This window comes from Tetrao urogallus (genome assembly GCF_951394365.1).
Source record: "Tetrao urogallus genome assembly, chromosome: 19".
NCBI classification, from domain to species: domain Eukaryota; kingdom Metazoa; phylum Chordata; class Aves; order Galliformes; family Phasianidae; genus Tetrao; species Tetrao urogallus.
Window position 1 is genome coordinate 1,848,834 of NC_136832.1, and position 16,425 is coordinate 1,865,258.

At 46.0% G+C, this 16,425-nt stretch overlaps 2 protein-coding genes across 2 annotated transcripts in view; one reads left to right on the plus strand and one right to left on the minus strand.

The window, feature by feature from the left end:
• Window positions 1-273: 273 nt before the first annotated feature.
• On the minus strand, window positions 274-776 carry MRPL41 (mitochondrial ribosomal protein L41; the record flags this gene model as incomplete). The annotated part of the gene is made up of 1 exon (XM_079544893.1): window positions 274-776. The coding sequence occupies one exon, from the start codon at window positions 774-776 to the stop codon at window positions 369-371; it is 408 nt and encodes a 135-aa protein (XP_079401019.1). The 3' UTR covers window positions 274-368.
• Window positions 777-1,442: 666 nt separating this feature from the next.
• Window positions 1,443-16,425, plus strand: part of PNPLA7 (patatin like domain 7, lysophospholipase) — a gene marked incomplete at both ends in the record, with an annotated part of 115,029 nt that continues 100,046 nt past the window's right edge. Inside the window, 9 exons of the mRNA XM_079544898.1 lie at window positions 1,443-1,475; window positions 4,182-4,238; window positions 4,672-4,759; window positions 6,186-6,268; window positions 8,334-8,422; window positions 8,636-8,776; window positions 9,933-10,092; window positions 11,110-11,190; window positions 16,205-16,333. Of these exons, the coding sequence (XP_079401024.1) occupies window positions 1,443-1,475; window positions 4,182-4,238; window positions 4,672-4,759; window positions 6,186-6,268; window positions 8,334-8,422; window positions 8,636-8,776; window positions 9,933-10,092; window positions 11,110-11,190; window positions 16,205-16,333 (861 nt within the window). The remainder of the gene's footprint in view (window positions 1,476-4,181; window positions 4,239-4,671; window positions 4,760-6,185; window positions 6,269-8,333; window positions 8,423-8,635; window positions 8,777-9,932; window positions 10,093-11,109; window positions 11,191-16,204; window positions 16,334-16,425) is intronic.

The window sequence follows — 16,425 nt, forward strand, 5'->3', positions numbered from 1 at the left end:
CATCAGCTCCAAGCAGCTCCTTCCACAGCCAGGAAATCCCAGAGGCAGAGCCCTCCTCCCTCGCTCCTGGAAGTCGGGCGCAGCCTGGAGCCAGACTCCTGCAGCTCCTCGCGTGGGCTCAGCAGCTCTGCTCTGACAGCAGAATGGCTGCACAGCCACACGGTGCAACAATGCAAACAAAACCAACACCTTCCTAGATCTCTGACAGGAAACCAGTGCCCCCGCAGCGATTTAAATCACACATTGCAGAAAGATACACTGGAAGGACTCGCATTTAATACTCAGCAAAAGAAACCGTCCCGAGCTGTAAGGCGCAGTCCAAGTCTCTCGCAGTGCAGCCCAGCACCCGGCGGAGCCCCGCCTGCCCCCTAGCGCACGTAATTCTTGGGGAAGAGCTGGAAGAGCTTCCCCTCCTGCGTCGGCTCGAAGCCGTACTTCTCCAGCGCGTTTGGGTCGAAGGTTCCCTCCTTCACGTCCTTCTCGATGCGCGGCGCCACCAACTCGTCGAAGAGCTGCTTGGCCGTCATTGGCGGCTCCGAGCCGTGCGGAGCGCGGTACGACACGTAGGGCTTCAGCTTAAAGCCCGCCAGCTCGGGGACGACGAACTGAGGCACCATCTGCTTGATGAGGATGAACTTCTTGTTGGAGGTCAGCACGCCCATCTTCTTGGCTCCCCGGCCCTTGTTGTAGGACCGAGGGCCGCGCTTGCTGGTGAACGGGGACATGCGATCGGCGCCCCGCACCAGCCCGCGGGCCAGCTCGGTCAGCAGCCCCATGGCGAGCGCCTGCAGGCCCTAAGAGCACGGACGGAGGGGCGGGCGGCACAGCGGCGGCAGGCCCGGTCCGCCCGGCTCCCACACCCCAACACCGCCCGCTCCCATTGGTAGAAGCCCGTCAGCCAATCCGCAGCGCCTATCTTAGGCCGTGCTGCTCCGCGGACCACTCGGCGCGAAGCCGTGCGCGCCAATCAGCAACGAGGAGCTGGGGAGTGGGCGGGGCTTAGCGCCCCGCTCGGCGCTGGTGGCGGTGGGTGCAGGGATGCGACCTTCGGCCCCGCTCCGCGGCTGACCTTTGACCTCCGCGTGGGAGCGCCGCGGCGACCGCGGCTATAGCAACGGGTGAGGGGACGGGACGGGACGGGACGGGGGTTCAGTGGTAGTTCGGGGCTGCCTGGGCTCAGCCGGTCCCACCGGTCTCCCCGTGGCGCCCGGTTGGACCGGCGGGTCCGTGCGGTAACTCCCCTCCACCGGGTTTGTCAGTGCGGCGTTGGGCCGCGGAGATGGGAGCGGTGGGAGCGGAGCGCTGATGGACCGCAGCCCTCCTCGGCACAGACTGCTTCCCGCGGGTCGGCGGCTGCCGTGCGCTGGAAAATCAGAGTCTGGGTTGCTGTCGTTTCTTAACGGTCGTTTTTCCTCTTTTTCCCTTCTGCTGCACCTCCAGCCATGGAAGAAGAAGGCAATGGCACCAGCCTTGAGGTACGAAGTGATTTGATGCTATTTTTCACATCTTTGTTTCTTTTTTAGCATTTCCAGAAAGCAAACGTAGCTGCTGTGGTTGGCTTAATGCAGCAGCAGCTCGGTGCTGTGCAGCCCTTCAGCTGCCCCCTGTCCAGCTCCCTCAGTTTTGTAGTTATCACATGGTGCTGTGTGGTTTGGGACGTCCTCTGGGCCAGCTCAGGTCAGCTCTTCTGGCCCTGTTCTCTCCCAGCCCCTCGCTAGCAGGGTGCAGTGAGGAGCTGAAGCATCCTTGGCTTCATACTGCACAGCAACAGCTGAAACATCAGTGTTCTGTCAGCAGCTTCTTTCTCTTAAAGCCAAAACACAGTGTCATATCAGATGCTATGAAGAAAATCCACTCTGTCCCAGCTGAAACCAGGACAGTGCCTAATTTGATAACTTTTGGGTAATGTTTTCAGATACACTGCTTTTATTTTCCAGAGCCTTTCTGGATAAGGGTGTAATCCTTCCAAAAATGTCAAGATCAGTCCCATTTTTTGTGTGTATTTACTTATCTGTACTGCAAACCATTCACGTGGTGCTTCGTATTCTCATTTGTCAGCAAACTGACACAGTTGAAGCACCTTTTGCTTCAGTGGTATGATTTTAGCCTGAAGATGGAAGGATCAAGGAGTTCTTCAGCTCTTGCATTTATTCTTCCTTAAGACACATATTGCTTTTCCTAGTAATAACAAACAAGGCCCACAGCAGGAAATACTTTTCTTAGAACTAGAAGGTGCATCCAGCACACTGATAAGCAGGTAAAAGATGTTCTGTGAAAACTCAGCATTTGTGGTCAAAGCCGCAGCGTGTGGTCAGCTGTACTCATGAGCCACAAGGAAACCTGTATTCTGAGGAACACTCATGTCAGTTCCTGAGCGCTGTGCCTGTCACCACCTGGCACCCCTCCCTGTGTGGGGTATGTCTCACTGTTTACCTTTGATTGCAATGGGAAGTTTTTGAGTACATGCCCTGGCTGCTTGTTCTGTGCTTGGTCACCTGGGTGGGTGTAAATGTTATTTCAAAGCTGCGTGTTTTTGTTACCGGCCACAGATTTGTTAAGAAAATGGGAGTCAAGCGTTGGAAAACACAGGCAGTATTCCTGCTAGCACATACTCTCTGCCTATCATTTTGTCTTTTTCCAGTGAAGTGTGGGTCTTTGTGGGGTTGCTCAGTGTGTGTTTTGTTTCTAAGAGTTGGATCAGGGCTTGGATGGAGCACATGAAGCCCTGAATACAGGTGCTGGGTGTGACCTCCCTCTGTGCTGTAGCCCTGCAGCTCTGCTGTGTTTGTGGCCTCACGACTGGCCCCTGTGCTGCCTGACTGTGAGCAGCTGCTGGCACACACGGGTGTCCCTGTGGCTGCCGGCCATTTGCTGACTTTCTCTGCCTCTTTTCGGATGCTACCAGTGTTTGAACTCCCTGCAGAACTCTGACCCATGTTGAGGTGGGAATGTTCAGGCTAGTCTTGGTAACAAACCTTCCAAAAGCTTCTCTGTTCCCCTTGGAGATCTGGATTCCCTTACAGCCTTCCTGGTTGGGGCACAGGCTCTGTGTGCGCACCTGTGTGTTTCATGCTTCTGTTGTGAATTTATTTCCTCACAGGGAACAGTGCTGGGACTGTCACTTGGCAATTGCTATTTTCTGTGCTATTTGAGATCACGTGGGCCCTGATAGTGGCAGAATTCCTATTCCTGCTGCTGTCAGAGGGAAACAAACAAGTGGCCACGAAAGACTTGCATTGAGATCTCACCTTGCTTAGCCAGAAAGCACTGGCTTTGTTGCTAGCAACTTTTCAGCATTTTTTTTTCTTGTGACTTCACACTGCGATTCCACCAGTACTGATGGTAGTAGTGATAGTTGGAGCGATGCTGAGAAGACAGATTAATAGGTTGAGTTAAAGGGACCTAAGAAAATACGCTCAGCTCCGCATACGCTGACTGGCCAGGCTGGACTCTGCTTGCTCTGTGAGCCTGGAATGAACTTCTGTGAGGGAGACTGGTTTGGTGACTCTGTGGGCGCTTCCATTTTTCTTGAGGATACAAAGCTAAATAAAGAGGTCATCTGGATTTGGAACCGAGAGCAAAAACTGGTTCTAGAATGTAAGGTTCAAGTAAGGCTTGAGGCTTACAGGGTGACGTGTCTGTTCTTGTATTCGTTTTGTTTCCTACTTCTTTCTAATATTTGGTTTGCTAATTTTTTTTCCCTGAACTCCACTAAATTTTGAGCTGGCGTTTCTACAGTGTGCAGGTTTTTGTCCAGAATAGCAGCAGTCAGCAGTACAGGTTCCAGGGCTGTGCACCTGAGTTAGAGCTTTTCCCCAGGTGCATAATTTTGTGGTTTATGTTGAATTTCATCTCTAATTTTCTGGTTTATTTTCTTAGTCTCATAACATTTACATTCAGCTCTTGTTCTTATTGCTCTGAATAACGTAAAGTCATAACAAAAGTCAACACCTCCCTGTGTGACCTTGTATTGAGGTTGTTTAGGATTGTGTAGAACTGTCACCAGATAGAACTCCACTCCTGACCCCTTTCCACTGAAGGCATCGTTTTCAAAGTGGGTGGTAATTGAAAGAAAGGCATTGGAAACCAAATGGTGTGTGTGTGCCAGACCAGGCATAGGTATCTGTATGGAGGCTTTTTCCAGCTGTGGGAAACTAACTTCACCTTCCTTTTCGTGCTAGGCCATGCCAGCAAGTGGAATTCTTCAGTTTGTAGAAGACAGAATACAGAGTACAATGGTAATGTATGGCTTCAATCTACTGGATGAAAACAGTGTGCTAAGTGGTGTGTACCTGCTGGCCGGCTCCAGGAGCTCCACTAAGTCTCAATCAAAGTCTGAATAAACGGAGAGGAATTCTTGCTTCTTTGCTGTTGCTGTGCACGAGGCAGGAACTAATCTCTATTATTTAATCTCATGCATATTTAGTTTTCAATTCACAGATATGTGGGGGGAAAGCGCTGAATATTTTGCATCTGAGCTTATAAATGTGACACCGATACAGTCAAATTCAAACTCCTCACGTGTGTGATGTTTCAGTTAAAACTGAAGTATTTATGGATGCATTTGATGTTCAGACAACGGAGTTAAGTGTTGGTCAGCCCTACAAAAATTAAAAATAGCTTTCAACTGTGGAAGTTACAGGTTTCTTTTCCTATGAATTCCACTTACAGCTGACTGGAATTGCCATTGGAGCTGCAGTTGCACTGTTCCTGATAGGAATTGTTGTGTTTGTCATTTACAGAAGAGTGAAACAATCCAGTAAGTACTCAGCTACTCTGTCAATCCTAAAAGGAGTTTTCTCAGCATGTTATCCTCAGTATTTTTGTAATGTTACATGGTGGGTTCTGTGCCAGTTCACAATAATTGCTCGCTGTTATGGTAGCAGTTTCCCGGGAAAAGAACTTTAAAAAGATGAAGAACTTATGTTCTGAATTGAGTCATTAAACACAGAATTCATCACTGCCACATGCAGGACTTTTGAGACTTTTGCTTCTCTGCTGTGTGATAGCCTTTGTATCAGTTGGCTTGGAAATAATTACAAGCCTGTTGTTGCAGGAAGGCAGATTATTGGTTTCCTTTAGTGAGATTAAAGTCACCTGATTCCAGTGCCTGCTTAGAGAGCCTTTTTACCTCCTCCAGTGATTAGATAGAGCCTTAAGCCAGCTCTTCCTTAGTCTGGCTTGGCTTAACCAGACTTGGATAATGAGCGGCCAGGTGCTGGTTTGATTTCTAAGTGTTGGCACTAACAGCTTGCTCTTTAGTAGTGGGAACTCTGGCTATTATGGAGGTAGCAAAATTGATAACTTGTGCTTAGTCTTCTTTCCCCTTAGCATAAAGCTGTGGATCCTAGAATCAAAGAATGCTTTGGCTTGGAAGGACTCAGAGCCCCCAGCCCCACCATGGGCTCAGGTTGGCCAGAGCCCATCCATGGCCTGGGGCACCTCCAGGGATGGGCACCCACAGCTCTGGGCAGAAGTGCCAGGTTCTCACTGCCCTCTGGGTCAGGAATTTCCCCCTCACATCTAACCCAAATCTCTACTCTTTTCTTTTCAAATCATTCACCTCATCCTATCACTATCTGCTCTTGTAAAAAGTCAGTCTCCATCTTTTTTTTTTAAGCTCCCTTCAAGTGTCAAGAGGTGGCAGATCCTTCTCCAGGCTGAACACCCTCAGCCTCTCTTTGTAGGATAAGTTCTGTAGCCCTCTGGTCATCATCTGGACCCACTCCAACAGCTGCACCTCTTTTTTGTGCTGGGGGCCCCCGGTGTGGCCACAGCACTGCAGGTGGGTCCTCGTGAGGGCAGAGCAGAGGGAGGTTGTCCTCTTCCTACCCCGCTGCCATTCCTCTGCTGATGCAGCCCAGGCTGCCGGCACACACTGCTGCTCGTGTCCAGCTTTTCCTTCACCAGGACCTCCAAGTCCTTCTACACAGCTCTGCTCTTATAGAGTTCTTCTCCCAGTCTGTGCTCACGTCTGGGATTGCCCCAGCTCAGGTGCACCGCCTCGCTCTTGGCCTTGTTGAACCTCGTTAGGTTCATGTGGGCCCACTTCTCAAACCTGACCGGATCAATCGGACGGCGTTCCTTTCTTCTGCTGTATCAACTGCAGCACACAACTTGGGGTCATCTGTAAATTTGCTGAGGTACTGAGATGGTTTCTGACATGAAGCTCTTTGTTATTTCAGAACAGCTTCAACCACATGTCCGCCAGTACAGATTTCGCAAGCGAGACAAAGTGATGTTCTATGGGAGGAAGATCATGAGAAAGGTAAGAATGTTTGGCGTGGTGGGAAGGAAGTAAAGATTAAAATCCTGTTGAGGAGGTTTGGTAAAACTTGAAATACTTCTGTTGCTTAATTTGACCCAAGGCCTTCGACCTATTTAGGGATGTTTCAGATCTCCTGGAATTATTCTTTTCAGACATATTTGCAGACATTGAGGATGGTCATTCTTTGATTCATCACTTCTCTATTGAATTGATGATAAAATAGTTGTCTGTCATAATCTTCCTTTTTCTGTGTTTAGGATTATATTCAGGGTATTCAGTGCCTGCATTCAGGGTTGCCCCTTTCAAATAACAACTTCCAGTACTGCCCTTACATAGGAAGCTGGCCTGGTCTTTCCTATCTTAGGAAACGGCCAGTCTGTCTGAAGAGCACATACTCAAATTTGTCTTTCTGTAGACTATCTCTATAAGGCACCTCAGCATATGAACGCTTGTTTCTTGTTAAACTGTAATTAGAGGTTGTTCAACAGGGATTTATCCAATGATTGAACATTCCCTTAGGCTGCAACAAGGGGTGCTGCCTGTGCATTCAGTTTTTTGTCCAGATGATGTTGCTTTCCTATTACCCTAGAAGATTGCCTTGGATTTTCCATTGGGTCAGAAATCTGTTTCTGCATGGGCTCTAGTTTGAGTCTGGCTGATTAAATCTTTAAAGAAATTGTAGCAAGGTTTGAGACCAGACATTTCCTGCCATGAATTAGGTTAGTCTAAGTAGGCATGCTTGGTATGCTGTGTTTTTTTCCACTGGTGGTCTGGGTTTCAGTTAATGGAGGAGATTAATGTTCCTGTATTCCCAAAGCACAGGCTTCCCTTGAAGTGCATGCTGAATGTGATAGAAAGTACCACCGTGGTCAAAGGAATGGAATGAATGGTTATATGAGTGCAGAGGTGATGTGTTTGGCTTTCTTGAAAGCTAATGCAATAGGACCTGGGGATCAAGATGACTTCCTTCCTCAACACTTTGTACAAAAGTCTGTGTAGTAAACCCGTGGTTATTGCTTGCTTGTGGTCAGGTACAAATGGTTGGTGAAAGAAAGAGCTGTTTAATCCTGACTGGAGTTTGTGCTCCCTGCCTGCTGTCCTGTGGGGTCAGAATCAAGGTGTGCGGCCAGTGGAGTCCTCAACCCTGAGCTGTGGTGCAGGAGTGGGTCGCAGAGAATCCCTCTGGGCAGAGCAGGTTGGAGGGCACCCCCTTATCTCCAGTGGGGGAGCCTGCCTGAGCACAGCTGTGTGCTCGCCCCAAGGCTTCGTGGAGATGAATTCAGATGTTTGGGCTCAGTAATTGGTCACAGGGCTGTTTTTTCAATTGTTCTTGGGTTGTACTTCATAAATTCTTAATTTAATATTTTTCATATTCTCTAACACAGTTATTTACATACAGCATAAAAGCTCCCTAGAATTTCACATGGGAAAATCTCTTGGTTTTTTTGGGGAGGAAGGAGAAGAGGGCAGAGGTGAAATTGAACTTTGCCTTTCTCTCTCCTAAAGGAGACCTAGGATATTGGTACTGTAGAACTGATGATTTCAGCAAAACACTGTGTGTTTTTGGTAAGAAGGGCGAGGGGAATGTCTGCAAACTATTTCAGTATGGATTATTTTCTTTTGGTGGGAGAAATAGCAATGCTTGATCTTGCAGCTGTTGCAGTTCTCCAGAAGGTGGCACAGTGAGAACACAAGTTAAAAGGCTTGCTGCACAGGAGTACTGCATAGCCTGCCATAGGAATACTGGAGCTTTAAATGTTCTCTGCTTCTCGTTGAGTGTTTCTGAGTGGGAGATGTATAGCTCGGGTGTTGGTTTTTCCCCCACTACCATCCATGATGACTGTAGCAGTTGCTTATTGAGATCAAAACATATGCCACTTTCTGTCTAGAGGGAAAGTGGTCCTGGAGTAGGTGTTGTTCCATTCCTTCAAAGCCTGATAGGAATGCTTCACTCTGCCAGTGTTCTGATGACCTGGCAGAGAGGTCGAATCCCTTGCAAGGTTGGAGCAAGGGTTTTTGTCGCTTGGTTTTAGTGAACGTTTCTGCTTTTGCTCTTTCTTCCTAGGTTTCGACTCTTCCCACCACTCTGGTTGGGAACACTGTGCCTCGCCAAAGGATGAGGAAACGGGCCAAAGTTTTAAATTTGGCTAAAAGGTACTCGAGCTTTGGGGAAGGGGGGAATTCACACTGAGCACTGCCTCTAGTTTTGCTGAAGAAAGGCACAAAAAGAGCAGCTGGGGGCTGGAATGCTACTGTTCTATCTGCTTGGTAATGTGTAACAGTGTAGTGTGTCTGGCACTCAACCTATGGTGTCAATATACAGACAGATTGGATGCTGTCCTGAACTTCCGTTGTTTTCCTTTGTAGGATTCTGCGTATTAAGAAAGAATGTCCAACTCTGCAGCCAAAAGAGCCACCTCCTTCTCTGCTGGAGGCAGACCTGACAGAATTTGATGTAAAGAATTCTCATTTGCCATCGGAGGTCCTTTACATGCTTAAAAATGTTAGGTAATGTTAAATGGAAATGTAGGCTTGGGTTTTGCTTTTGATGGCTATTCAACTGATGTGTTTTCTACCACGTGTCAAGCCTTAAATTTTATCATTGTATGATCAGAGTCAAAAAGATGAGGTGGAAGGGAGGGAAAGGAGGCAGTGAGGCAGTTCAGAGGCTGTGGATGCCCCATCCCTGCAGGCATTCAAGGCCAGGCTGGATGTGGCTCTGGGCAGCCTGGGCTGCTGGTTGGTGCCCTGCACACAGCAGGGGTTGGAACTGGATGAGCACTGTGCTCCTTTGCAACCCAGGCCATTCTGTGATTCAATTCAGTCAAGTATTGATATCGCTGACAAGGCAGGAAGGATGAGGTTTTCAGATGTTAGACTTTTGTATATGGTAATTATTTTCCTCCTCTGATCTAATTAGTTATAACCTTCAGGACTAAATTAGACACTTTAGTAGTCTAATAAAATTACTATTTATGTCACCTAAAGTTTCTCCTGTGGAATTCTGATGTTCTATGACTAATTGATGTTGCAGGATGATTTGATTGATTGATTCTGTTAATTGTGAGCTAATGAAACTATGTGGAGGACACTTGTGGTGTTGTATACGAAATGCTGAGGTTTAAGCAGGGTGTTTCTGTCTGCCTGGTGCTCACTAACTAGTCCAGTGTTGCAGGAGTCCTGTTGCCTGCAGGAGATGGGATATTCACATTTATGTGGATACAATGGTGGGATTTTTTCTCTTTTATTCTTCAGTTTTTCTCATATGTTCTGGTTGCATTGCTGGGGTAGCTGGGCTAAAAGAGAAAGCTCCAAAGGCTAACTGTGCTTATACACTATATTGTAGGTTTTTGTTTTTTACCCTTCATAAGCCATGCTGGTGTTTTCTTCAGGAAGGCACCTGAAGGAAGATGTACTTCCTTCTGAGCCTGCTGGCACTGCTCCATGCGCTGCTCAAGAAGGAGCTGTGACACTTACAGGTTTCAGCATTTCACTGTGTTGCTGCACTTTTGCCCTGGGGACTTTTGTTCCTGTCACCCTGCTGTTGCATTGCCACGCCACAGCTTCCTCTGAGCCCCTCCATGACGGCTGTGCTGATTAAGGATGGGTTTTCCCTGTGCAGAAAAGGGAGAAAAAAGCTGATATTTACTTCTCTATCCTGCAGGGTTCTTGGTCACTTTGAGAAGCCCCTTTTTCTGGAATTGTGCAAGCACATGTTTTTTGTGCAGCTGCATGAAGGAGAATACATCTTCCGTCCTGGGCAGCTGGATAACAGCATCTATGTTGTGCAAGATGGAAAGCTGGAAGTGTGCGTTCAAGAAAGTGTAAGAATGAACTGAGCCACTGTTCTTGAGTTGCATCTGTTAGCATAGCATGTGTTGGCATGAATCATTAAGGATTGGCTAAAGTGAAGTTTGAATCATAGTGATGGAGTGAAGAGCCCTGATATACAAATGTCAGCATTTCGAGCCGTGCCCCTACACGTCTCCCATAGGGCAAGGTTAGCTCGCTCTTCCAGGTCATCCTCACGTGCTCTTAGTTGCATAATTACTGCAGGAGACTGGAGTGCAAGGCCAAATTGGCATATTGTTGGAAATGTTCTCATTTATATAAAACAGGCAGACAAAACAGGATGGTGGCAGTAGAAGAGACCACATGAATTTCATTCCAGAATGTTCTTGCCTCTTAGTTAAGGGGGGTTGCCTGGAAGGGTTGCCAGATTCACTTTTGGGTAGACAGGGAGAAGAAATGATAGCTTGTGTTTTGGGCAAGTCTTCAAATGTTAAGTGCAATCCCTTTTGTGAACTTGGGTTAACATGTGTGTGGTTATGTATATATTTAATATTTTTCTTGACTTTTTCAGGTTTAAGTTTAATTTTTATAGCTGAAAATGCATGTGCTGTTTTTGTAATTTATCTCAAGTTTTGTGACTTCTGCATATACCTTTGTTTTGCTCCTTTTCCTGTTATACTGCCTGGTGACGTGTGAAGGGCCATCGAAAAATGCTTTCTCCCCTTCCCTCCTCCTACAGAAAGATGTGACAGCACGTAATTCCTCAATCAACGGAGCTAATTCTTAGTGTGAAGAAGGTTTTGTTTTCATTTTTAATTGTTATGTAGCACAAATAACAGGTCAGGTCACATCTACCCCAAGGCAAAACTGGCTTTAAATTTCCTTTATCACTCCTATCTTTTATAATGATGGTTTAAAACTAAGGTGGTGTGATTTAGCACCAGAGCAGAGGGAAGGTTCATGTTCAGATTCTAATAGGGGACCATATATTTTAGAGCTGCCATATATACACACCTGTGAGCCTATAGTAATCAATTCTACTCCTACAGGATGGCACAGAAGTGATTGTTAAGGAGGTGCTGGCAGGAGACAGTGTCCACAGTCTTCTCAGCATTCTAGATGTCATCACGGTAAGTCCTTCAGGTGCCAGTTTTCTGCACTGCTGCTTTGTGTTGCTGAGCCTGCTGTGGGGGGAAAGCCCACTTTGGAAGGGTCAGAATGACAAATGTTCCTTCCCCAGTCCTTTTTCTCCTTTCAGTGCATCACTGACTGTTTCGCAGCAGCATTTTCACGGTTTTTTGTTTGTGGCTGCAAAAACTGAGATAGAATTTGATTTGTTCAAGGTTGCAAGGGAGTCAGAAAGACCAGGTTAGGGCCCAGAATTCCTAACTTTTATGCAGTTTGATTTATCACTTACTGAATTTATCTGCTCTAATGAAAGCAAATCTGACAGTTGTTATTACTGTAATTAGGCTGTGAAACGGGTTGATGGATTTAATTTTTTCCCAATATGTTCATGTTGCTGGTGACCACCTGGAGGTTGTGCTCTTTGGCATGCAACAAGATGAGTTAAGTGCTGGCTGCTCCTATTTATTGCACAAATTACAGCTGTGGGTTTTCTGAATTGTCCCTGTATCTTATTTGGGAATGCCTGAGCTGAAAGCGGTGGATTCATCATGTTCAATAACACAAAAGCACTCAAGTGTCTATTTGGAAGGTGTTGATAGCTGAGATGAAGAGAATCTAATAAACAAATTCTTCATATTATTAGGGACAGGATGAGGAGAAGTGGGTTTTAAACTGGGAGAGGTAGATCTAGATAGACATCAGGAAGAAATTCTTTACTGTGAGGGTGGAGAGACGCTGGAACTGGTTGCCCAGTGGGGCTGTGGATGCCCCTTCATGGAAGCACTCAAGGCCAGGCTGGATGGGGCTGTGAGCAACCTGACCTAATGGGAGGTGTCCCTGCCTTAGCAGGGGGTTGGAAATGGATGATCTTAAACTTCCTTTCCAACCCAAACCATTCTGTAATTTGAGCTTTTATCATGTTTCCTTTTTATTTGTCTGCTTCCTCTCATTAAACGCTGTGGTGTGTATTGGTTGCAATAATTCTGTGAAGTGTTCAGTGCCACTTGTAGATGGAAGTAGGTATAACATGTACACACAAACTACACCAATATATCAGTAACAATTTCTACAGAACCTGTTGAGAACAATGCACAATTTTTAGGCTTGGTCACACTTTGTCTTATAGAAAGCAATGGCATGGGTGTAATTTGAACTGAACAAGCCTGGTTCTTGCTATCAAATCTGTGTTAATTGCAGATCCAGAGGTATAAAGATGCCCTTGTTTGTTCCAGCAGTAAATTTCCTTAATGACAGTATTCTAAGGAGGAGGACCATCATATAGAACACAAATATGAGTCATGTTCTTTTGCTGTGTTTTTCTTACACGAGGATTTAATCTGGTTTCTTCCATTTCCTTTTCTGTTTCTCAGTTTCATTGTAAATCAGGATGGTTGCCATTCATTTGCCTGTTTTTATTCTTATTCTGACATTTTTACTTCATTCTCATTAGTTACACTGCTGATGAATCAGGGCATAAAACTTACTGGAAGTATGTTAAAAGGAGCCATGTGCAGAATGTCAGCCCAAGAACCTTGCAGACTTTTGTTCTAAACTTGTTCTCATTGATTTCTGCAGCTCCCTCTTTTCTCGTTTGTTTCCCTGCTTTGTGTATTGATGGCTTGATTTTTGTTTTTCATCCTCCTTATTGACTCTGGAAATACAAGCAGCAAGAAAATGGGCATGGAGAGAGAAAGTAGCACTGGTCAAAAGAGAGGAGTCCTGTCTGTGGCGTTCTGAGGTTCTCAGTGAGTCTTAGAACTGCCTGCCCTGAAGTTTCACTGTGCCACCAAACCCAGGGACTTTGTGTTGTCTGAGCTGAACTGCTGATTTCTGTAACTGTTTCTGTAGCATGTAACACCAGCCGTGTCCCCTCACTTAGCTGGGAGATGTGCAAGAAGGTTACAAGTGGTGATGTGTTGTAGACCCAGAGCGCATCAGAGGTAATTTTGCCATTAACCAAGTTTTAAATTGCAGCATCCCCTTAGGCCTGTTAATACAAACAGATACAAAGGTACCAGCTCTGACTCGAGATTTGTTCTGTATGTCACTGATTCTGAGATCAGAGAAATGTTGATTTCTCAAAACTCAAAGGAGAAACTGGAGAACTGAGTCTGGACAGATGCTGGCTCTGTTTGTGAGGTTTTAGAACAATTCTGTGTCATAGTTGAATCTGCCTCTGTGTGGATATGGCCTTAAATACTGAAGCCTGTGAACTCCAGGTGTTTTTAGAGGCTGGCTGAGCCCTCGCCCTGCCCCTTTGCTTGTCCCTCCATTCTGTTACCTGATGGATGAATGATGAGTTTTCTTTCAGAGCTGAATGGGACAAATAGTGGCTGTGTTTGATGATGGCTGCTGGAGCCTTGGGTTTACTATTCTTCTGTCTTCTGTGTAGAGATGGCATTTGGAAAAGTGTGAGCTGGTGGTGTAACTGGAGTGAGAGAGAGGTAGATTTGATCAATTGCCAGTGAGTGAGCAGGGGGAAAAATGAAAGTCTGAGGAGTAACAGAAGCTGCAGAAAATTGCTTGGATAAAGGTGAGCCTGCAGGGCTCAAGTCCCTTAATGGACAGAAGGTAAGATGAATGAGGTTATAAAGAAACGACTGTAGCAAGAACTTTGGAACAGCAGTGCCAGTGCAGTCTGGGGGAAGGTGAAATGTAAGCAATGGGAGTAGGAAGAATGTGCCATATTTTTGGGCACAAAAATGAGCTGTCATTCCGATCTTATGGCACCTGTGTGACTTACTTTGACTCTTGGATGTCATCTGGATTTAGCTGCTGCTTTAGCTTGGCTTTTGTCACCTGCAGGGTTGAGTTAATCTACAGCTCAGGCAGATATGAGCAGTTATCTGCTTCGAGAACAAGAAGTTCCCTGTTTAAAAGACAACCCAAACAACCCAAACCCTAATTCACTGTGGATTATACCTTACAGTCACACATGGAGGCTGCAAGGAATGTGAAGCTGTGTAATTTAGACACAGTATTCTCCATGTGGCTGATTATGCTATATTGGAGAGAACTGACAATTACTGGAACATTTCCTCTTTCCGCTCCTCTGACAGCTTTTAGCACATCCCAGCCCTATTAGACATGGTGCTTGGCTCTCTCAAAAGCAGGCTGCTCTCATACAGGGTTCTGGAAAAGGAACAATTATATGCTGAAAATCAGTTGGGGTGGGCTGTTCTTTGGAGGAAAGGGCTGCTGCATCCTTATCTGTTATTATCCTTCAACTGCTTTTCTCAACGACTGTCAGCACTGCTCTGTCCTCCAGCAAGCACTGCTCAGGGGAAAAAAAAGCCTTCTCTGGGTGCAGTGTGGACCCTATTGATGAGGTGCACGGTGCTTATTTTACCTTTTTAGTAACTGTTTTGGAACACTATTAAACTTCACAAACAAGGGGGAATGGTTTTGAACTGAGACAGGGGAGGTTGAGGTTGGGTATTAGGAGGAAGTTTGTCCCCCAGAGGGTGGTGAGGCACTGGCACAGGTTGCCCAAGGAGGCTGTGGATGCCCCATCCCTGCAGGCATTCAAGGCCAGGCTGGATGTGGCTCTGGGCAGCCTGGGCTGCTGGTTGGTGACCTGCACACAGCAGGGGTTGGAACTGATGAGCATTGTGCTCCTTTGCAACCCAGGCCATTCTGTGATTCATGCTCACCCTTTGTCCAACAACTGAAGATTGAAAAGATGCCTTTAGTTTTTCACTGTGTGTTTGGCAGAGCGTGGTAGAAAATGCAGTTGGTGTAGAATCTGTATTTAAAATCAAAATTTATATGTGTAGTATGTGGATGTTGTGTATATATATTTGTTTTAGTATATGAGGAATTCCAAAGGATGGCGTTGTTTAAAAGCTGAGCTCTGTGGAAGGGGGATGTTTCGTTTATTTTGGGTATAGAAACAGCACAGAAATGTCATTTGCTGATTTCTTTATTTTAATCAGAAGAAACTGAGACGAACTGGGAAAAACCTTGTAGCTCTAAGCTGTAGATCAGAGAGATATTTAAAACTGCAAATCCCTCCAGAACTTAAAAATCAGATCTATTAATACCATCCCAGATTTTATAAAAAGGTCAGCTGAAGTTGGCGTAATTAAGAAATTGGTTCCAATTAATTTAATTTAATTTTAGAATCTGCTTCACTGTGGCTTCCAGACCAGCAAGGCAGAGCTGCAGTGTTATTTTCTGCAGTGGCTGCTTTGGTGCTCCCGTATTCTGAAGGCAAAAATTCTCTTGCAGTAATTGTGTTTGTCTGTTCAGTGCCTACAGGACTGGTTCTACCTTAGAAATGTTAGATAAATCAGTGCTTCTTTGATTGGAAAATGAACGAATGGCTTCTCAGTGTTTATTGATGGGGTGCAAGGAATGTTGTGTGGAAAGTTCCATGCAAGTATTTGCCAGTAGATTTTGGTGAACATCTGTTCTGATTAAAGAGAGAAAAATCCTGAACCACAGGTTTGTCTTCCAGAACAAAAACCTCTGCGTTCTGCCCTTGGAGTTCTATCTTTTGTTGGTTTGTTCATCTATCTTTTCTTCTCTTGAGGCAGAGTGGCCTGGACCCAAATCATCTGAAGCGCACAGAAGGTGCTTGGCTTTGTCGTTTGGAATATTTCATACATATGTATTTATTTATTTAGAACACAAGAAGTCTGCCTGTTTTGTGTTGTTTGTTGGCCGTATTCCATTCTGTACGTAACAAAGCTTGAAGCCTGGCTTTGCCTTCAATAAAACTATAACAGACTTGAGAGACAGACAAGCCAGATCTTCTTACCCTGATACACCTCCTTGTAGCTCCTATTTCCTCTCCCTCAGTGCAGTGCTGGTGAAACTGCCTGTGTGAATTCACCTGACCACCTTGCCCTCATTACACCGACTGGAGGGCACAGGGCAGGAGGTCAGGGCAGTTTGTGCTCAGGTGGTTCTCCCAGGGATGTTCAATAGCAAAGGAGAAATTTGGGAAGCAGTTGGGACGAAATGAGCAGGGAATCAGCGGAATTAACTTACGGCTCTGCGACTTTCTCTTAGGGTCACCCTGCTCCATACAAAACAGTCTCAGCCCGGGCAGCCACTCCGTCCAACATACTGCGACTGCCAGCGAGTGCCTTTCAAGATGTCTTCCAGAAATATCCTGAAACTCTTGTTAGAGTGGTGCAGGTACGTTTTGCTGCTCAGCAGAACTAAAACCAAACAAAATGAAATTGAGACAGAGCTTCTGACAGTAATTTCAACATTATGGGGGAGATATG